Source organism: Rutilus rutilus (genome assembly GCF_951802725.1).
Source record: "Rutilus rutilus genome assembly, chromosome: 14".
NCBI classification, from domain to species: Eukaryota; Metazoa; Chordata; class Actinopteri; order Cypriniformes; family Leuciscidae; genus Rutilus; species Rutilus rutilus.
In genome coordinates, this window is record NC_140219.1 from 37,386,131 (window position 1) to 37,409,978 (window position 23,848).

At 43.2% G+C, this 23,848-nt stretch overlaps 1 protein-coding gene across 4 annotated transcripts in view; it reads left to right on the forward strand.

The window, feature by feature from the left end:
- Positions 1-23,148, forward strand: part of LOC311304235 (uncharacterized protein) — an 807,935-nt gene extending 784,787 nt beyond the window's left edge. For all 4 annotated transcript variants that reach the window (XM_084431142.1, XM_084431143.1, XM_084431145.1 and 1 more), the window contains 6 exons: positions 2,001-2,174; positions 2,268-2,441; positions 20,029-20,202; positions 20,296-20,469; positions 21,560-21,721; positions 22,599-23,148. In XM_084431142.1, coding sequence (XP_084287268.1) covers positions 2,001-2,174; positions 2,268-2,441; positions 20,029-20,202; positions 20,296-20,469; positions 21,560-21,721; positions 22,599-22,614 — 874 coding nt within the window. In that variant the 3' untranslated portion in view covers positions 22,615-23,148. The remainder of the gene's footprint in view (positions 1-2,000; positions 2,175-2,267; positions 2,442-20,028; positions 20,203-20,295; positions 20,470-21,559; positions 21,722-22,598) is intronic.
- Positions 23,149-23,848: the final 700 nt, after the last annotated feature.

The following is a 23,848-nucleotide window of genomic DNA, read 5'->3' on the forward strand; positions in this document are numbered from 1 at the left end:
TGTTGTTCTGCAGAAATATCGTGAGATTTGCATCTGCTGCTGCAATAAACAAGAGATATATTATAAGAAATAATTTAAAAAATGAAATAATAAACAACAGTTTCCAGCAAACAGAACTAGTGTGACACGATTACAAGCAGAATATGGGAACTATAGACTAAATAACAGACTATATCCCTGCTGTAGCTCTGTAACCCCTATAACCCCCCATGGAAAAATCATAATCAAATTGCTAAGCAACCACTGAATGGAATAACAAAATATGTATCATCTCAAAGCTTAGAAACTCTGCTTTTTAATGCATCTAACCATTTCGATCAAGTCTTGACGAGTTCTGAGTCGTCCCTCTAAACCGGAGTGTACTGCTGGTGATGCCTAGCCTGGTAATACCAAACTCTGCTACTTCGCTTTGCTTCGTAGACAGAGTCTGGAAGTGCATAATTGAAAAGCATTTTCTTTCTTGCGGGGGGGGCGCTTGTCTGAAGTTTAAAATCATTGGTTACCCGTAAGCCAATCACATAACGTTTGGTTAAGAAGTGTGTTATGCTCCGACTTGCCGCATTGAACTTCAACTGTAAACACATGTATGATGCGAAAACAAAACCATCGAGCGAAATACCGGAGTGAACATGGCTGTGAACGACTTTTGCAGATTATGTGAAGTAAATCTACGCATCCACGGTACAATCAGCGTCTACGTCACGGCTCTCAGCCCGCCCTCTGTTCGTTGATTGGCCGGCTGTTTTGAGGCCGGAGGAAAACGGGGAGATAGGTCGCTATCTCAGACTGAGTACAGAAGCGAACTGAAATTGAGTGGAAGTACGAAGTCTGACGTAGTCAGGCTAGGTGACGCCACCTAGCTATGAAAACATTATTAATCATATTGTTCAAACTACTGCCTTGATCAACACAAAATAAGTGTCATTTCAAAGCTTAGAGTCTGAACTTTACAATGAATGTAGCCAATTTGATTAACTCCTAAGTAGTGCTGAGGTATCTGTTGATAAATAGTTTTTTCTTCATAATTTATGAATTTATGAAATATTTTTTGGTACTATGTACTGTAATGTCAAAAACATCATACAGCTCAAGTAGTCATGTGTCATTTGAAAAAGTAGAATACAACACACATAATTGTTTTGGGCTTTGACCAAACTTGAGCGAGTTTTTGTATGTGAAGCCCTGCAAGACCCATATGTAAATAATATACGAATGCAGCATTTATGCCACGTTTTCTCTTATAACTTCATGAATTATGCTCTGATCATGGGAACTCACCATAATCCGTCACACAGATCTAAAGATATTCTCTCATGGTGTAATAGCACATAAAACCCCACAGGTGTAGATAAGTAAAATCAAATGTAGCTTTCACATGGCGTTTAAGCTTGTAACTTCATGAAACATGCACAGATCGTAGAAAATGGCACATCATTACTTACAGTGGATGCTCCCGATTTAAATATGATCGACGCAATGGATTATGTTGATTTTGGACTAAAGATATTCCTCACAGAGTAACAACAATTTTAATAATGCCTTCCAGGTATCAAGAGCTAAACAGAAAGGCTAGCTTGGTTCCAAATGCTGTAACTTTTGATTACTTTATTCTTTCACCACAAAATTTGATCCAGATGCAGATCACATGTAGAGGAATATATATTTTCCTCATACCTTATTTTCTTCCTGAGTTATTGAATGTCAAATAAGAAAGATATGTAAAATTTCCCTTGAGCACACTTTTTTTGTCTTTTATCAGCAGTGTCTCAGCATGAGATTGTCCAAATGTAATTAAAGAAAATATAAAAATATTTAAAAAAATCTATCAAATGATATCTAACTTTTAGCTCTCCTTGCTTTAGTTTTGGGGTTTTGAGTCTTTACTTTTGTGGGTCATTTAGAAAGAACAAAAAACAACAACTCTAATAATGCCTTCAGGGCTTAAAATGTTAATAAGATGTTCATCATGGATCTGAGTCATTTTCTCTTTCTGTCTTCAGACTGAGTGTATGCAGTATTACAGAGAAACAGTGTCTCATCCTGACTTCAGCTCTGAAATTAAACCCATCACACCTGAGAGAGCTGGACCTGAGCGGGAATATAATAGAAAACACAGGAGTGAAGCACTTATGTGACGTACTGAAGGATTCACACTGTAAACTGGAGAGATTGAGGTCAGTAACATTCACATACAAGAAATAAAAAGTGGTTTGATATTTGAATGAAACAGAATAAAGAGTTTGTTTTTCTCATTTCTGCTAATGTAGGTTAATCTGGTGTCGTATGACAGATGAAGGTTGTTCTGCTCTGACTTCAGCTCTGAAATCAAACCCATCACACCTGAGAGAGCTGAACCTGAGCGGGAATAAACTAGGAGACTCTGGAGTGAAAAACCTCAGTGATCTACTGATGAACCCACAATTCAAGCTGGAGAAACTACAGTTAGTATCATTATACTGTACAGCAGTTACAGTGTGCTTAAAGTTTGCTGTTTATTTTAAGTTACACCGATTTATAAAATTGTGTGTAGGATATTTACTAAAAGTGTAGGCCTATGTGCGCCTGAAAGCCAAAAATGGCATACGTCAAAAAAAGATTAACTTATAAAACCGTGCGTACGCCAAACCCTGCGCAAAATTCCCCATCGGTGACACCAATCTGCTCCGTCTCAAATGTGCGTACGCTCGGCTCAGAGTTTGTGTGCAGGTGCACAAATTTTCCTGTCAAGTTTGTTTTTATAAATCACAATTTATACGTCAGAAGTGGCGTACACCTCTTTCAGGGCCTGTTTTGTGCAGCGGTTATAAATGAGGCCCCTGGGCTTTGCCATTGGTCAATATTGAAATAAGGTGTTGAACTAGAAAATAATTGCATTTAAAGTATTTGAAACAATGCACTGATTGTGTACATGTTCTGCAGAAATATCATGAGATTTGCATCTGCTGCTGCAATAAACAAGAGATATAAGAAATAATTTAAAAAAATGAAAGGATAAACAACAGTTTCCAGTAAACAGAACTAGTGTGACACGATTACAAGCAGAATATGGGAACTATAGACTAAGGCTGCATTTACACTGCAGGTTTTGATGCCCAAATCCGATTTGCTGACTATATCCGATTTTTTGTGACGACCCGCTTACATCATCTTTTAAAAGTGACCCCCTATCCGATTTTTGCATTTACACTATACACTGCCAAAACTACCAAATGTAGATGTTCTGACCCGGAAAAGGATGTAAAACAGCACGAAATGCAATGGATGCAGATGCAAATAAAATTATCCAGTGTTTTGCTTTCCACAATATTTTGAAAAGTCAGCAAAACATTGGTCTCGTACGGCGGAGAAAAAAGAGGAGAGCCCTTGTTGCAGCCTGGGCGAATTTAGCGATGATCGCTGCAACATCGGTTCAAAGGGAGGTTTGGATGCGGCAAAGGACTCAAGACTGGTGGGATCGCGTTGTTGGAACCTGGGGTCAAGAACTGTGGGTCAGCAACTTTCGTATGCGACGAGAAACTAAATGTTGTGTGTGCGGTTGTCACCAATGCTCTCTTACGAGGACACAACATTTCGCCAGGCAATCTCAGTGCAGAAGCGCGTTGGAGTTGGACTATGGTGGCTCGCGACAGGAGCTGGTTATCAAACACTGGCACATCTGTTTGGCATAAGTGACGCATCAGTATGCCTAATAGTCCGGGAGTTTTGCCATGCCGTGCGAAATGAGATGATGCGCGAGTGCATCAAGCTGCCAGAAGGTGAGGAGCTCCAAACTGTACTTCTAGGATTTAAAAATCGCTGGGGTTTCCCTCAGTGTGCCGGGGCTATAGACGGGAGTGATATCCTAGTCATCGCTCCACATGAGAACCATACGGATTATTTTAATCGCAAGGGATGGCATTCTGTGATCTTGCAAGCAGTTGTGGACCACAAATACTGGTAAGGACATACATAATTTACATAGATTTGTCTCCCTGGTTGTTGCTATGCCTTTTCCCGTGTTATTGTGTTATTACGTGTTGTCTTTCATTTGTTTCTGTCACTGTCTTTACTCAGATATCATGTTTTTCTTTTTATTAATGTACAATTAATACCTCCACCCCAATAGTTTCACAAACATCAACATCGGATGGCCAGGAAGTGTTCACGACTCCAGGGTTCTTTGTAATTCTGTTATCTACGAGAAGGCAGAAAGAGGAGTCCTCTTTCCAAACGTGAGTTATTTTTTCTTATTCAGCCTTCAATGTGTGCAAAGCATACATAGTATAGAAAGGTATGTACATAAACTATACTGAACTATCCCAGCTTTATCTACTCACATATTTATTAATCATGCTAAAAGTTATTGTCATGAAGTATGGATCAATGATATTGACTTGCAATTATATAACTTAACATTTACCTTGATTTGCATAGTAATGTCATTATCACAGTATTTCTCTTCAGTAAGAGTTGCAATTTGTTATTTTCATGACCAAAGACCACTGAGGAGATCCAGGGCACACAAGTGCCCATCATGCTGTTGGGGGATCCAGCCTACCCACTTCGGTCCTGGCTAATGAAGGGGTACCCGGAAACTGGGAATCTGACCGAACACCAACGTCATTTTAACAAGAGACTAAGCGGGGCTAGAATGACGGTGGAGTGTGCGTTCGGAAGATTAAAAGGTCGGTGGAGGTGCCTGTCAAAATGCCTAGATGTGGACATATCACTGGTCCCCACAGTTATCTCCACATGCTGCACTCTGCATAACATCTGTGAAAAACACAATGAGGCCTACAGTGAAGATCCTAGTGCAGCTGGACCTCCTGATGTACCACCAGGTGCTGTTGACCCGTTGGGCATTGCAGACATCCAGCCACTAAGAATCAGGGAGGCACTGACCCAATATTTTGCTCAATAATAAATGTAAACAATGTAATAAAAGATAAGACAACATTCCTAATGCTGAACTTGTATTATTTTTACTGTTATTCAAACAATTAACATTTTCCAGTCTGTGTATATATCAAACATTTTATACACATTACAATAAGAAAAAAATGCTCTTCCGAAAAAAAAAATAACTATAGTTTAGTCTGAACTTGACATTCTCCTTTTAAAGGGGTCATATAATGGTACATGCACTTTTACAAGTTGATTGTACTGAAATGTGTGTTGGCAGTGCCTGTACACAACCAACATAAAATGATAAAAAAATCCATCCAGTGTTTTTTTTTTTATCTCCTTGTATGTTTTACACTCTCTGAAATCAAGCCGTTCGATTTTGTGACGTCACAAAATCGACGCCCCTTCCACGATTGTGATTGACAGCAGCGTTTCAACACAGACCCGCCCTCGCTCGTGAGCGAGCTGTCTGTCATCATAGTGCATTGATATGCTGGAGAAGAATGGCGTCTAAGCGATTGTGGTTCTCTTACGAGAGGTTCTCTCGTATTGCGTAAGTTGCTTACGCTACGGGAAAGTTATCTTTCTTCGAGATCTGAAGCCAAAAATTATCCTTAATTTTGTATTCATTGTCAACGCAGTGCAGCAGCCGGCAGACCATGGCAGGCTGTATGAGCGTGCTCATTGGCTGCCCGGCGGCAACTGCTTAAGCCTACCAGTGAGCCCTGTGTGACGTCACACCCTATCAGGGTGCTTCGCGCCCTCCACACCCTTCTAACCGTCAAGGTGGGTGTGGCCAGTGTGTATATAAGGAGGGCTCGTAGGCTAAAATTCAGATTTTCTTGTCTTCAGCGAAGCTCTTCGCATCGCTGGATCTTGAGAGCCGCCGCCATTGAAACCAGCGACCAGCAAGCTTAGGACAGCGCCTGAAGAAGCCGGCCACCTTCGCCGCCTTCAGCCATCCGTGCCTGCTACGCTATCCGGCGACATATCCTTTTACTGCTGTGTGTGTTCGCCTACTGCAACACACACTTTCTCATTCTAAAAGAGCACGAGGCGTTTTTCTCAAAATGCCTCGTTTTTCCTGCGGTTCGTGCCGCGCCCCGCTCAGCAACGGAGACCGCCACCTCATCTGCGCTCTCTGCCTGGGCCGCGACCAAGCCGCCACCGCACTCTCTACGGGCGGCTGCCCAGAGTGCGAGGAACTTTCAATGTTGACCCTGCGGGCTCGACTTGAAGTTTTCGACCAAGCTGTCTCTCCGCCTGTCTCTGCTACGCCGCGCAGGAAGAAGCGCCGCTCACAGAGACCACCGGAGACTGATGAGGCGCCTAGAAGCTCGCCGGAGCCCCTCCCTCAAGCTTCTCTTTCGCCCTCCCCGCCCCCCCTTTCGGCCGCTCAACCGCTGGCTCCCGCCCCGCGCTGCCGCCGCGTCAGGGGATGAGGCCGTTGGGTGTGACGAGCGCGCTGACAGCTGTTCTATCCTGGCCTCTGACAGCGAGGAGTGGTCTACCGCCTCCTCTACAGTCCAGGACTCCGGCCGCACTCGAGCAGGCGAGGACGCGGAGCTTTTGCACCTCCTCACCAGGGCCGTTGACCAGCTGGGCCTCGAGTGGTCTCCTCCTAAGGAGCCAGCACCCAACAGACTCGACGGCTGCTTTCTACATCACCGCCGCCGCTCGCCAGCGTCCAGAACCGCACCCTTCCTGCCAGAGCTCCACAGCGAGCTCTCTAAGTCGGTAGGTAAGAATGGTCTAAAAAACGTATTTTTTAAACTTTATGTATATATCAATACATAATTAAAATGTAAGTATTCTGAAAAAGAAAGTATAAAAATCGAGTGTATGTAGACCTCTAACGACTGTTTTAAAGACAGCTCATTATTTCCATTCAGTCCACCCTCTCCCTTCTGGGGTCCTTCCAAAGCCACGCCCCCAAAACACATGAACGCGCGACTCCGACAGCTGAGCTGGAAGACGCATTATTTACCTGAGACGAGCGGAGAGGAAGGAGCGCAGTGCATGTAGCATCATGTCAGAATCACATGTAATAAAAAAATCTAACTTTATCATTATGAATATAAACAAATAAGATGTATTTTAGTAGCCTACTCACTATCAAGCTATCATATCGATATTGGTAAAGTTTAAAATATATATTTTTTGATTCGCTAACGAGCTAGTTATAACTATAAGGCAAAGCTAAAAACAGGTTGCATTGATACACGTTTTTCCATTTCCATTAGTTGCACTGTGATGAAGATGAATTTCGTGTAAGATTCATAACATATAACGTTAGGCCTACTAGCTGTTAAACATGTATTTTGTTATGTAAAGTTCCCCCCACAGCGGAGCCTGCCGTGAACCCGCAGGCTAGTAAACATGCAGGGTCACCGATGACGACGGATAAGGTCGCTAGATATAAGGGTAGCAGGTTTCAATTGTTGCTTTGCACAGTGCGTGACATTTTATCTGTATGTTATGCGGCTAGAGTTTTCAATGGGCTCCGACGGGCTTGTTTATCATCATCGGTCTTTTTCCGTTTACCTGTCTTTGTTGTATGAGCAGGTTCCACTCCAGAAATTGGCAGTTTTGGTTGTTTGTCCGCCATTAGCACAGCTGCTCGGCACACCGGCAATCTTGATTTTGAATGACGGTACGCGCTGTGCAAGAGAGGGGCGATCAGCGCGTACGCGAACTTGATTGACACTGCTAAGACACTCCTCCTGGCTCTGAAGGCATCTGATTGGTTCTTTACATTCGCACCGAATGGCAGTGATTGGTCAGAGTTTTTACTGTCCTGCAGCTGCAACAGAGGTCTGATTGTTTTCATTAGGGATGAAATTAATACTTATTACTTATTTTATTAATAATTTAATTTATATAACTTTTGGTTCATCTTTGTTTTTATTGTTCTGGCAACAAGTTTGTTTTTGGACAGTTGTTTTCTTTTTAAATTGCTGTTGGTCATTTGATCGACTGTTTAAAACACAATAGATATCATCAATGCACTTTTTGGATAAAACTGCGGTGTATTTTGCCAATGATCAATGCATTGTCACTTTAATTCAGCGTAAGCGGCGCAGCAAAAATAGACTCGGCGCCGAAACGATTGCGGCACTGCTGTTCCTGCTCTGCTCCTGCTACGCGCTGCCGCGCCGCCTCTGCGTGCGGTGTGAATGCTCTAATCTGTTAACGTGGGCGCCGAAAAAAATACGCGTGCAGTGTGAAACCGGCGAGTGCAGTTCCTAAAAGCACATTACTGGCTTTGCAAACACTGTGGCACTTTTATTTTTTTATTTGTTTACATGCCTGCTGGGTATTTTAAGTTGAGGTGCTATTTGTTTATATATTAGACTTTTTTTAATATTTACTGTTGCACTAAGTCCAAAAGTGAAGAATTTATGTTATTTATTACTTGATTGTTCAAGCTACCTCACAGAAGTGCTCTGTTTGTTAACAGAGTTGTTGAATGTTAAAATAAGGTGAATTAAATAAAAAATAAGGAACATCCTGGATCTGTTTTTCGCTCTTCTTTATTCATTTTTTATGTATTATAGAAGTATCGGATCGGGACTCGGTATCGGTAGATACTCAAAATCAAATGACTCGGACTCGGACTCGAGGGCAAAAAAACCTGATCGGGACATCCCTAGTTTTCATTCCTTTTTCTGAACACATAATGTATTGACTACTCTCAGGATGGAAGGACCATTCCACCCTAGTTTCTGAACAGGATTACCTACTATAGCTTTAATCAAACCACGGATCCGTGATAAGTTTTGTGATCCGTCTCACCACTAGTGTAGTAGCACTGATCACTTTGAGGGGGGGGATAAATTTATCCCCACCGGGGATAAAAATAATTAAGCAGAGGCAGGGATACATTGACCAGAAAGGGGGAAATCCCACGCATCCCCCCCGGCAAATCGCACCCTGGTTATACAAATGACTATTAATCGTACCTGGTGTACTACGGTCCAGTTGATTTGAGCAAGGTGTTGAGGCCCTTGTAGGTACTTCTGTGGTGCTCACACTGGATGAGGCTCTCTCATTGAATGATGGGGTATCATTGGATGAACCACTGGTCTCACTCGAGGCGGTCTGTGGCGTGTCAGGGGGCTCATCTGTTTGACAAATGTTGACTTGTAAATTTACAAAAAGTGGCTGATATGAAGATATTAGATATTACTCTAAAGAAGTATGACTAACTGTGATCACATGTTTAAGTCTAGAGTCTATGATAACAAAAAAAAAAAAAGTAATATAAACAACTGAAGTAATAGCCTATTGCATATTATATAATATTGTAGCATTCATCAAATTAGAAAGTCATGTTAGCTATCATACTTTGTAATGAATGATGGTAGCTGGTCACATCCCTTGTATGTAATACTGTAATTGCTAACATATTTTTCTAATCTGTCGATTGCTGAAACAACTTTAATATGCTAGACTATCTAAAAAAGAACTTTAGTTTGCCCTTACCTGGAACGTTAATGTTCTCACACTCCGGCTCTTCACAGTCCACTGATGAAGCGACATCCTCTTCTCTGAAGCTATCTAGTAATTCGGGTGGTCGGCAGCTTGGCCTGTCACCTAAAATGCCTTCCATTTGGTCGAAGAATGAGAATGTTGCACGCCTATTTCCACTCTTATTGTTGTGGTCTTTGATCGCTTTGTATTTGTTTTTTAAGCTTTTTATCTTACGTTGGCACTGTAGCCACGAGCGCTTAAAACCGTGCCTCCCCATATCTCGTGAAATGTCTTCAAACACGGATTTATTTTTCGGTAACAACCCTGCATTTTTGCCTGCACTGTCTCTTCGCCCCAAAGACTCAAAAGACATAAAACCTCCCCATTACTCCACTGTGTGTAGCCTTCGTCCTCCATTGCGCCTATAATAAGTCATGTGATCAGCTGATCAGTTGATGAGTTGATATCACTTTTTTAATGATGTACGACTCGCATTTACTGGGGCATATCCGATTTGTCTGCTTACATGGCACACGCAAATGCACGTATCCGATTCATATCCGATTTATTACCACATATGAGTGAGGCCTGAATCCGATCTGAGAAAATCGGAATCCATGCAGTTTTTTCCTGCCTTACATGTTCACCGGTCATATCCGATCTGTGCCACATGAGAGGAAAAAAACGGAATTGGGTCACTTGAACCATGCAGTGTAAATGGGGCCTTTATGACAGACTATATGCCTGCTGTAGCTCTTTAACCCCTATAACCCCAATGAAGAAAATCAATAATCAAATTACTAAGCAACCACTGAATGGAATAACAAAATATGTATCACTTCAAAGCTTAGAAACTCTGCTTTTTAATGCATCTAACCATTTCGATCAACTCTTGACGAGTTCTGAGTCGTCCCTCTAAACCGGAGTGTACCGCTGGTGACGCCACCTAGCTACGGAAAAATTTATAATTATGTGGCAATGAAGATGGGATTTAGATGGTTACAGACATGCTCTCACCTACTGAGCTATAATGAATTACGACTACGCCACCCCAGCCTTAACCCAGCTGGGGAAATACCCCTAAGAAAAAGGGGGCACACAAGTTCGTTTCTCCCTCCCACAATCACAAGACACTGAGACGTGAATACGTATGAAAATATATACAATTCTTTATTTAATGTCATAAATAATTTAAAACAGGGTATTAGAATCAGTCAAACAACGGGGCTGGACGGCCAGGCCACTACTTTGTATATGAGCAACACAGTTCAATCAATAAACAGACATGTCACTCTCATAACGGAGCTGGGGTGCACCATTAGCTGGGCAGGCTGAGCAGTAGGCCTCAAATCAGCCTGCAAGGAGTACACCGTGCCCAAAACTTCCACAGCACACACACACTTGTAAAATCCACAACAAGAAAACCTCTACCGCACACTAAAGGGAGAACTTCGATCTGTTCACCATGCACCGGATGGCTAGCCTGCCCGCTTTTGGATCACCCCTGCTCCTGGAAAAGAAAGAGAAAACTAATTAACAAAAGAATATAAATACAGCCTATACGAAAACAGCATTAATTGTCATTGATATTACCAGCCATAGGCAGTTAATGCCAAATAAACACACAGAACCAATATACTGTTGCTTACCAACAATAAGGGCTAATAACACAAACAAAATAGAAACAAACAAAAGGAAACCAAAATGAAAACGAGACAACTGTAAACAAAACTACTAGAAGCAAAACAGCAGGGTCGAGGCCAAACCACGTTGCGATCAACCGCCCACTTTAATGGCCTAAAATACACAAGAAACAGGATTAAAACCACGCTTTCACTTTAAAAGGGACATAGAGACATGAATGGGTTTACATACCGATCAGCAGGACTTCCGTTCAAATATCCGGCAGACCATTCCCTCATCCCATTCACTATACAGAGGAATTCACGCGTCATTTACAAAATAAATACAGTCCCGTGCCCGCATCCACACAATACAATAGACCTACCGTGCAGGAGAGCAGCAGTCACTCGACTCTTTTATAAACTGGAACTACAGCGGCGATGTAGAGAAACAAACCCTCGAGCAGTACCTCCAAACAGACACCAGCTGGGTAGAAAAGTCAATAAACACGCAATCTAAACGCCAAACCATCACTATGATAAACAAACACCTACCTCACGCACCGAGCAGTAGAGTGGCAGTTGTTCACAGCACGCCGGGTCGTACGTGCGATCGGTTCTCTTCTCTACCCTGAAACTATAGCAGCAATGTGCAGAGAAAACCCTCCAGCGGTATAATCCGGACCTGCTCCAGCTGCGCAGAAAAGTCAGTAAACACGCACACACAATCTAGATGCCAAACCCTAACTATGGCAAACAAACACATACCTCCCACACAGAGCAATCGAGCACCGGCAACCAGGACACCGATATGAATACAAAGATGACGCAATATCCTACCACTCTGGGGATGCCCTTTATATAGTCCAAATAAGGCCGCTAACTAATAATGGGGCAGAGTGAGGCTTAAAGGAGTACTTCACCACAATCTACCCCCCGCTTTTACATCGCCGACCCGACGATGGACAACCGCCCCACCTCAGTTCCAAGGCCTAAAAATGGCCGCTACAGAATTAGATACAGAGTCAGATACAGAGTCAGTGGAGGGTACAATCCTCCCGGTACGAGGAAGGTGATAAAGATTGGAATGGTGACCAGCCGTTACTCGTCCGGTTCGTCGTACTAGAGTCTCTCTCTCCTCCGACTGTCCACTCACCAAAGGAACCAAAACCGGTATGAGGCCAGCTGCCACCATCCCTGACTCACCAAGGGAACTTACTGGTCCAGATAGAGCCACATCTAAAACACCTTCTGGTGAAGTCCTGTTTGCATGGTCCGGTCGAATCTCTCCGATTCCCCACCCAATGCAACTGGACCTCCGGGTATCACGCCAACCAAGTCCACTTCGTCCTCTTCTTCCTCTTCCTGTCCTAACACTAATGGCTCTAACTGCTCCCCCAAAGATGCTTCCGCCAAAACACCTCTCTGGAGTCGCCCTTTAAGCAATGATCGATGTACATTCCTTACCTTACTCAAGTCACCCCTCGGTGCAATGGAATAGACCCCACCACCTTCCTTGGGAGCCCGCACCACCTGATACTCGATTGGACTCCACAGGTCCTGAATCTTATGGCGACCCTTGTGGCCCTGCTCTCTTAAGTAAACCAACTGCCCCTCTACCAAGGGTACATGCCGGACCCGCTGATCATGTCTTGCTTTACGTCTCCCTGCTGCTATCTGTAAATGCTCTCGTGCATTCTCAAAAGCCGCTTGTAACCTGGCTTGATGTTCCCGAACCCATTCGTGCACACTGCCAGCCACTGGTTCCTGTACACTACCCAACTGGAAATCCACGGGCAATCGTGGTTCCTGTCCAAACATCAAAAGATGGGGGGACTCACCAGTAGATTGACGTGGAGTGGTGTTATAGTAAAAGAGAACTTGGGGCAAACATGCAACCCAATCTCTCTTTCTAGATACCGGCAGAGTGCGCAACAAATTATGCAGGGTCCGGTTAAAACGCTCACACTGACCGTTTCCAGCTGGATGGTAAGGGGTCGTGCGAGATTTCTCCACTCCATACAGTCCACAGAGCTGGAGGATCAGTAGAGACTCAAAATTACGTCCCTGGTCCGAATGCAAGCGACCTGGAATGCCAAATTTATAAAACCATTCATTAACCAAGACCTGCGCCACGGTTTCGGCCCGTTGGTCCCGAGTAGGAACAGCAAGAGTGTATTTACTGAAGACGTCAGTCATAACAAGCACAATTTCTACTCCTGACCTAGATGGCTCCAATAAGGTAAAATCAATGGCCAGAATTTCGTTTGGCCTCGAAGCCAAGAGATGACCCATAAAACTCTGAGATACTGGTTGCGCGTCTTTAGCAACTTGGCACCTTTCACATTCCTGGCACCAACGGGCCATATCTGAGGCCAAACCGGACCAATAACACCGCTGTCGAACCAGTTCAGCAGTTCGCTCAATGCCCTGATGTCCATGACACTGATGTAACTGTGTCAGCACTTCTGACTTCAACACAGCAGGCAATAACAACTGCAAGACCTCCTCCCCACCGTTAGGACAATAGACTCTACGATAAAGTACCTGGTCTCGCTCCACGAAACGATCCCACTGACAGAGCAACTTCCGGGCCTTAATCGACATCTGCTGACGTTCATCCATCCCTGGACGGGCCTTTCGCTTCCAAAAGGGCAAAATCTCAGAGATAACCGGGTCTACTAACTGCATTTGACGAAAATCCGCCCCCGAACAACTAGGCAAGATAGTAATCGCTGATTGTTGTACCTCAACCACCCGCTCGGCTTCCCACCCTTTCTGTAAAATAGCCGGCACTTCACTTCCCAGCACTAGTCCACCCAGCACTTCATTCCCCGGAGGATTCTGTCGGGAAAGGGCATCAGCATTCTTGTTACTTTTCCCTGACTTATAACGGATCTGAAAGTTGAATGCGGACAGCTGGGCTGCCCAACGCTGCTCTGTAGCGCCCAGTTTTGCGGTGGACAGGTGGCTCAGTGGATTGTTATCTGTAAAAACCACACACTGACTGCCCAACAAATACTCTCTAAATTTTTCAGTCATGGCCCACTTGAGCGCCAAGAACTCCAGCTTCATGGAGCTGTAGTTGGTCATATTGCGCTCAGTGGGCCTAAGACTGCGACTAGCGTATGCGATTGGACGAACCTTCCCGTCCTGTTCCTGGGAGATGACTGCCCCTAAACCACCATGACTCGCATCCACCTCCAAAATAAAAGGTTGAGAAAAATCAGCGTACGCGAGCACAGGGGCGGTAGTGAGCTTTAACTTCAAATCCTCAAAGCTCTTTTGACATTGTTCACTCCAAGCGGTCATAAACCCTGCTCCTGCCCGCCGCCTGAGCTTAGGCTTACCACCCGAGAATTCCGCTGCCAACCTATGCAGAGGGGCTGCAATCTTAGCAAACCCCTCCACAAAACGGCGGTAATAGCTAGCAAAGCCAAGGAAAGAACGCAACTCCGTAGCATTAGATGGCCGCCTCCATTGGGCCACTGCCTGGGTTTTACTAGGATCTGTGGACACACCTTCGGATGAAATTACATGGCCCAAGTACCTCACCTCCGACTGAAGGAATACACACTTCTCCAACTTAGCTTTAAGACCCTCTCGCTCTAATCGTCCCAAAACCACTTCTAGCCGTTCCAAGTGCTGCTCAACAGAGGAAGAAAATACAATGATATCATCCAAATACAAAAGTAATGAATGACATTGCTGATCGCCAAACAAGCGCTCCATGAGTCGCTGAAACATACTGGGGGCATTGCAGAGCCCAAACGGCATTCTATTCCACTCAAATAAACCGAATGGGGTGCAGAAGGCAGTCTTATGCTTGTCCCGATCTGTGACGGGCACCTGGTTGTACCCGCTGGTTAAATCCAGAGTGGAGAACCAACGGGCACCCGTTAACGAATCCAGGGACTCCTCAATACGAGGCAAGGGAAAGGCATCCTTCCTCGTCTTAGAATTCAGATGTCGATAGTCTACACACATGCGTATGCTGCCATCTTTCTTCTTGACGAGCACAATTGGCGAAGCATATGGGCTACAGCTTTCTCGGATCACTTGATTCTCTAATAGCTGGTTAATATGTACCCTAACTGCTTCATAATCGGATGGAGGTATACGTCGATATCTCTGCCGAATGGGAACATCATCAAGAAGGGGAATGTCATGAGAGATCAAATCTGTACACCCCACATCTCCCTCAAAAGGGGAAAACACAGACCGATATCTACAGAGAAGGGCCTTAACCTCCCTCTGGTCTCCTGCTGGCAAATGGGATAGATCCACTGCATCCAGCTGTCCCTGCCCAGTCGGAACGCCGGTCTGAGAAGAGACTGAACACACAGCTCCTGGCCTGAGCTCCGAAACTCCAGGGGGCAAACTAACAACAGACACATTGGTTAAGGAACCTATCACCCGACGAGGGAACAATAAAGCATCGGTAGTTCCCACATTCACAATGGGGACATAAACGGTACCCTTGACTACTCGAACTAGAGAGGGAGAAATTAAAAGCCCAACCGGAAGGCCAGACTCAGGCGGCTCAAAGAGTGCTATGCCACTAGCATACTGTTCTGAACAAGTAGCAGCTACAAATTTAATTGTGCCACCTGGAATCCGATCTGCTCGAGGACCACGTACCTTCACCCTACCTATGCTCTCCAAAGAGGGTTGAATACTCGCCTGATGGCAGCGTTGCAATGCTTGGACAATTATATTGGGTGCGCCAGACGCAGGTGGGGACTCAAAAAGAGAGAGCCCATGCTGTACAAAAAGCTCCTGGTAGCACCGACCCAATACATTCATCCCCAACACACCAGGGGCTTGAGCACCACCAGGAGGGTCCCGGACTACCATCACTCCACATTTTGAAAACAACTTCCCACAAAGTTCTACGTCTAACTCCATATAACCTATGTAAGGGATGGACAACCCGTTCGCAGCCCTAAGCTGCAACCACTGACAAGTCTTAAGACGGTCCTGGCCCCATGGCTCAAAGTGTTCTCGAAAACAGCTCTCAGTAAGAGTAGAAACCATTGATCCAGTGTCAATCAGACAGGACACGGATACACCTCCCATAACCACCACCAAATGTGGGCATGACGACATTAAACATGACCCTGAATCATTACTATCACAACCATTCAAGCCTACGCTTTCCCCAACCGAGCTGTGGCTCAACAACTCGGCGGGAACTAGTTTCCCGACGCCGCGCCTGAATGAAGCTGCCTATCTCCCAGTGCCCTGGTGTCTGTTCGGTCAGGCAAGGGTGAGCGAGGAGGAATACGTTCTCCATCGCAATCTCTTGCGAAATGGCCAGGTTTTTGACATCTCCTACATATAACGAAACCAGCACGAGCCGGCCGAACATTACGAGGTGGATTCTGCAATTGGGCGACGCTCTGGGCAAGCTGAGTTAGCTGCCCTTGCTGCAGTTTTAACATTTCCTTAAGCTCACTCATCTCTGAGGGCGAAGTACGCCGATCTACTTGCTGCCGCACGCCTCCTTGCACCCCATATTGAAAACCATGAGCTAATGGAACAGAATGGCTTCGATTTCTTGCCCCTCCAGGCATACCCTCACGTTCCCACCTAATAGCATCACTACGAATATCTAGCAGTGTAGCAGCGGGCTGACGACGTACCAATTGCTTTAATTCACGACGAAGCGCACTGTCAAGCACATGCTCGACAAATTGATCGCGCAAAAGTATTTCGGCATTTGGCAACACGACTGGTGACTGCTGTCTTACCTTCTCCAGGAGACCCATGAGAGCGAGAGAAAATTCCAACAAGGTCTCACCCTCCTGTTGCCTTCTGGAGAAAAAGGACTCCTGCAAGGCAACATATGACTGTGTACACCCATAGAGTTCTTTTAGGGCGGAGATAATTTTGCTGGGATCTTCCCGCTCACTAACGGGCCGGTACCTAATTTCTTCGCGTGCCTCCCCCTCCAAATGATCAAATAAGAAAAAGGACTGGGCCGCCACAGATAAATGCAGAGCCCGCATGCAAGCCTGTACTTCCTCGACCCACTCATTGATCCCTATGCCCGACCTACCGTTAAACTTTGAACACTTTCTGTCCCTCGGTATAAACACGAAACGCTCGGGCAGTGGGCCGGTATCTACGGGTTGAGATGTACCTACGGATGACCCGGATATCCTCGGGGGGTCACTACTAGGACCAGGCGAACTGGCCAGGGCTTGATCTTGACGCAACTTCAAATTGTCAGCTCTTAATTGAGCTACTAATTCTCTTAGTTCCTGCAGTTCGTCTTCCATTGTTAATTCACACAATAGAAGAGAAACTTACCACAATTTCGAATAGTAAATATCACGCGTTAAGATGGAGCTCAGCTTACTACAAAAGCACACAACCAGCCCAAATGAACACTGCTGTTTTGCTTCTGAAGGAAGAGAAAAAAAGAAATTATTAAACAACAAATCAACCACAATACAAAGACAAATATCCACGTCTTAGGTCAGTATGTGGAGAAGGAGAACCCTGCCGACTGTGCCAGATGTGGCAATGAAGATGGGATTTAGATGGTTACAGACATGCTCTCACCTACTGAGCTATAATGAATTACGACTACGCCACCCCAGCCTTAACCCAGCTGGGGAAATACCCCTAAGAAAAAGGGGGCACACAAGTTCGTTTCTCCCTCCCACAATCACAAGACACTGAGACGTGAATACGTATGAAAATATATACAATTCTTTATTTAATGTCATAAATAATTTAAAACATGGTATTAGAATCAGTCAAACAACGGGGCTGGACGGCCAGACCACTACTTTGTATATGAGCAACACAGTTCAATCAATAAACAGACATGTCACTCTCATAACGGAGCTGGGGTGCACCATTAGCTGGGCAGGCTGAGCAGGAGGCCTCAAATCAGCCTGCAAGGAGTACACCGTGCCCAAAACTTCCACAGCACACACACACTTGTAAAATCCACAACAAGAAAACCTCTACCGCACACTAAAGGGAGAACTTCGATCTGTTCACCATGCACCGGATGGCTAGCCTGCCCGCTTTTGGATCACCCCTGCTCCTGGAAAAGAAAGAGAAAACTAATTAACAAAAGAATATAAATACAGCCTATACGAAAACAGCATTAATTGTCATTGATATTACCAGCCATAGGCAGTTAATGCCAAATAAACACACAGAACCAATATACTGTTGCTTACCAACAATAAGGGCTAATAACACAAACAAAATAGAAACAAACAAAAGGAAACCAAAATGAAAACGAGACAACTGTAAACAAAACTACTAGAAGCAAAACAGCAGCGTCGAGGCCAAACCACGTTGCGATCAACCGCCCACTTTAATGGCCTAAAATACACAAGAAACAGGATTAAAACCACGCTTTCACTTTAAAAGGGACATAGAGACATGAATGGGTTTACATACCGATCAGCAGGACTTCCGTTCAAATATCCGGCAGACCATTCCCTCATCCCATTCACTATACAGAGGAATTCACGCGTCATTTACAAAATAAATACAGTCCCGTGCCCGCATCCACACAATACAATAGACCTACCGTGCAGGAGAGCAGCAGTCACTCACAGCACGCTGTGTTATACGTGCGATCGACTCTTTTATAAACTGGAACTACAGCGGCGATGTAGAGAAACAAACCCTCAAGCAGTACCTCCAAACAGACACCAGCTGGGTAGAAAAGTCAATAAACACGCAATCTAAACGCCAAACCATCACTATGATAAACAAACACCTACCTCACGCACCGAGCAGTAGAGTGGCAGTTGTTCACAGCACGCCGGGTCGTACGTGCGATCGGTTCTCTTCTCTACCCTGAAATTATAGCAGCAATGTGCAGAGAAAACCCTCCAGCGGTATAATCCGGACCTCCAAACAGACACCAGCTGCGCAGAAAAGTCAGTAAACACGCACACACAATCTAGATGCCAAACCCTAACTATGGCAAACAAACACATACCTCCCACACAGAGCAATCGAGCACCGGCAACCAGGACACCGATATGAATACAAAGATGACGCAATATCCTACCACTCTGGGGATGCCCTTTATATAGTCCAAATAAGGCCGCTAACTAATAATGGGGCGGAGTGAGGCTTAAAGGAGTACTTCACCACAATCATATTGTTCAAACTACTGCCTTGATCAACGGAAAATAAGTGTCATTTCAAAGCTTAGAGTCTGAACTTAACAATGAATGTAGCCAATTTGATTAACTCCTAAGTAGTGCTTAGCATTATTTGTTGATAAATATTTTTTTCTTCATAATTTATGAATTTATGAAATATTTTTTGGTACTATGTACTGTAATATGTCAAAAACATCATACAGCTCAAGTAGTCATGTGTCATTTGAAAAAGTAGAATACAACACACATAATTGTTTTGGACTTTGACCAAACTTGAGCGAGTTTTTGTAAGTGAAGCCCCGCAAGACCCATATGTAAATAATATACGAATGCAGCATTTATGCCACGTTTTCTCTCATAACTTCATGAATTATGCTCTGATCATGGGAACTCACCATAATCCGTCACACAGATCTAAAGATATTCTCTCATGGTGTAATAGCACATAAAACCCCACAGGTGTAGATAAGTAAAATCAAATGTAGCTTTCACATGGCGTTTACGCTTGTAACTTCATGAAACATGCACAGATCGTAGAAAATGGCACATCATTACTTACAGTGTATATGCTCCCGATTTAAATATGATCGACGCAATGGATTATGTTGATTTTGGACTAAAGATATTCCTCACAGAGGAACAACAATTTTAATAATGCCTTCCAGGTATCAAGAGCTAAACAGAAAGGCTAGCTTGGTTCCAAATGTTGTAACTTTTGATTACTTTATGCAATCACCACAAAATTTGATCCAGATGCAGATCACATGTAGGGAAATATATTTTTTCCTTATTTTATTCCTGGGTAAAATTTCCCTTGAGCACACTTTTATTGTCTTTTATCAGCAGTGTCTCAGCATGAGACCTTTTTTGTCTTTTCTCTCATTTTCTCTCTCTGTCTTCAGTCTGAGTGGATGCAGTATTACAGAGAAACAGTGTCTTATCCTGACTTCAGCTCTGAAATCAAACCCATCACACCTGAGAGAGCTGAACCTGAGCGGGAATAAACTAGAAAATACAGGAGTGAAGCACTTATGTGACGTACTGAAGGATTCACACTGTAAACTGGAGAGATTGAGGTCAGTCACATTCACATACAAGAAAGAAAAAGTGTTTTGATATTTGAATGAAACAGAATAAAGAGTTTGTTTTTCTCATTTCTGCTAATGTAGGTTAATCTGGTGTCGTATGACAGATGAAGGTTGTTCTGTTCTGACTTCAGCTCTGAAATCAAACCCATCACACCTGAGAGAGCTGAACCTGAGCAGGAATAAACTAGGAGACTCTGGAGTGAAAAACCTCAGTGATCTACTGAAGATCCCACAATTCAAGCTGGAGAAACTACAGTTAGTATCATTATACTGTACAGCAGTTACAGTGTGATTAAAGTTTACTGTTTATTATTTTATTTTAAGGCAACTGGACTCAAGTCTCATCATTTATAGCACTGCACTTTGGTGTTTCTCCATCTGAAGCAAGATTCAGAAAAACTATTACCGGTAGTTAATGGTTTGTTATGTGTATCAATAGAAAGAGCATTAAACTGTGAAGCATTTGAAACTTTGTGGCTATAAAATTGTTTCATATGCTGAAATCTGACAAATCTTTGCTTTGAAACAAAACAGAAGTGAGAACAGACTAAAAACAGCGTAACAAATGACAGTAGATTATTCTGACAGAGTTATAGTTATACTGGTCTAATGGTACTTTTCACTAAATCTTAATTTATTAAGCAAAATGTTTACAGAGGTTGTAAACTACACTTTAAAAATGACTTTAAATTAATTGTGATTCACATACAAGATTTTCTGATGTTTAAAATGTGAAATCAGTCATTTAAATGTTAACCTATCTATTGTTTCTATATTGATCCTATATATTGACCCTCACTTATTTGTGGAGTGAGGACAGATCCAGACTGGTATTGTAACTAGTTTCCTCAAATGCTCCTGTCTTGGTTTGTTCATATCATTAAGTTTCCATGATTTTGCTGGTGTATTAGTGACTGTATGGCATTTATTAATGATGCTTTTAACACACGCATGAACTGTGCATGGATTTCAGTCATTTCTGAGTCATTTCAGTCTGTTTAGATGCTGTATTACAGAGAAACAGTGTCTCATCCTGACTTCAGCTCTGAAATCAAACCCATCACACCTGAGAGAGCTGGACCTGAGCGTGAATATAATAGAAAACTCAGGAGTGAAGCACTTATGTGACGTACTGAAAGATTCACACTGTAAACTGGAGAGATTGAGGTCACATTCACATACAAGAAAGAAATAGTTTAAAATCACTTCAACAGTTTAAACCAAGACACTTTATATACTCAATATCTCATGAAGAGTCTGAGTTCACATTATATATGTGTAAAATTCTTCACCTTAATTAATTGTTTGTAAGATAATCTCTCTTCCTCTGTTTGTGTCTTTCTAGTCTACATGACTGTGGCATTACAGACGTTTCTTCTTTAACTCAGTCTTTGACTAACTCAAAAGCACTGCAGTTTCTAAAAGAGCTTGATCTGAGAGACAATAAGATAGGAGACTCACAGCAGCGACTCAGAGACGAGCTACGAGACTCAAACTGTGTCCTGAGGTGAGGAAACTTCACTTTATGATATTAAAGAGATCTTCATTTACCTCTGATATGTGAACAAATCTTTCAAACTTTCATTAAAGGACATTATCATTAAGCTTTATTGCAACACAGGGTTTGTGTGAGAACAAAATGTAAAGTTGATTAAAATGTTTAACACAAAGGAGGAAAGAGAACAAAAGCTCACTGTCACAGCTTTATACATCAACACCTGCTTTATACACCAACACCTGCTTTATACATCAACACCTGCTTTATACATCAACACCTGCTTTATACACCAACACCTGCTTTATTAACTGTGTCAATAATAGTGAATCAGTTCAGTGTGAAAACAGACTTGGTCAGATTGTAGTAAACGCTGCACTCCTGCTAATATCAGTGCAGTTCCAGCTTCAGCTCACAGCGTCCAGCTCACATGAGAAATGTCTCTGTCTCTAGTGTGTTTTTACTGTGACAAGCAACACGTCACACTACTTTACACTTACTTATTACTTATATTACTCTCATTTATTTATTAAGAGCCTACACACGTGTAAACTAGAGGACAAACGGCTTTAACTTGTGGAAATTGAACTGAAAGGTTTTAACTGAAAGTAACATTAGTATTTGCTCGCTGTGGTTTATTCCATACGCTGTACACTCATCAGCGTGTGTTTCTCCTTTACAGAGACTCAATAGGAGTCGCAGGTCCTTCTGCAGTCACACAAACACACACACACATATGAAACCCATTCCTGTTTTAAATCTATTATACTGAAAACTCAAATATTGTTTGAGAAATATCTCTGCAAGATAATGGAAAGTCATTAAATAAGTAATTTGTACTTTGTTCCACTGAACACTGATTGTTTTCTCTTCTGGTTTCTCCTTACAGAATAGATGAAGATTAATCACCAAACGTCCCTAATAAATCATTACATCAGTTTAAATCTGTGAAACGGAGATGAGAGGATCAGTGACCATCAGGAGATCCACAGAAGAGCCTCATTACTGTCTATGAGGAGAAATAAATGTGTGATTAATGTGTTTCATACAGGTGGAAGAGACTAATAAATAATTAAAGCAGCATGTGTGTTAGCGTGCGTATTAGAAACACGTGATATTGACTGATTAATGTTGGTTTAGTATTCAGCCAAATAATGGTTTAGTTTTATTTAAAGGTGTAACAGAGGATGAAGCAGCTCAGATGAGTCTGTCCGCAGAAATATTCAGGCTCTTCAGTTTAAGGCCTACAGATATAATAATGTCTGGATTGAACTCATACATAATTATTAAAATGTTTCTAATCATAAATGTGATTGTCAAGTATAGCATATGGTCACAGTTGTGGTCAGAATTATTGGGCACCCCTGGTAAATATGACCAAGAATGGCTGTAAAATTAAAAATAAAAATCTGCATTGTTTATCCTTTTGATATTTCATTAAAAAAATAAAAAAATAAAATTGTCATAATTTACTCGCCCTCATGTCATTCCAAACATGTATGACTTTCTTCTGTGGAAACACTAGAGAAGATATTTTGAGAAATATCTCAGTGTCTCTGATTGGTTGCCAACATTCTTCAAAATGGTGACCTCTGACCTCTGTCACATGATCTGATCCAAGATGACGGCAGGAGGTACCAGCTTGGCAGATGCTAATGCTCTTCCTTTTTTAAAGACATCTGGAAAACCGCCCAATCTAACATCTGCCCCTAAAACCTAGATATCTTGGCCATCAAAGCCAAGGCGTTAAATGTGCTTATTGTATCGCTCTACCTGACGACGATCATCACTATGCAAATGTGTGGGAGTTGGACTGCTGCCAGTGAACGATCAATCTCACAAGCAAGTGGCACACCTAGGCCTGCTACACCCCTTGACTCGTGGAGCCAGTATGTCATCTTCTCCAAAGTTCTTGATGATGGGCGTGCGAATGCTCCAAATAAGCAATACAAGCTGAGAGCACGGAGAATGGCTCAAACAACAGTCTACCGGGGCCGTACAACTCTTCTCTGCATTATCCTACTTTTATGCGGGGATATTCAAGGGAACCCAGGGCCAATGGATCTACAACAACCACTGCAGGTGGTGGAGACCGTTCTGATCCACACCTCGCATGCTTTCAGCACAGCGCAGATGCTG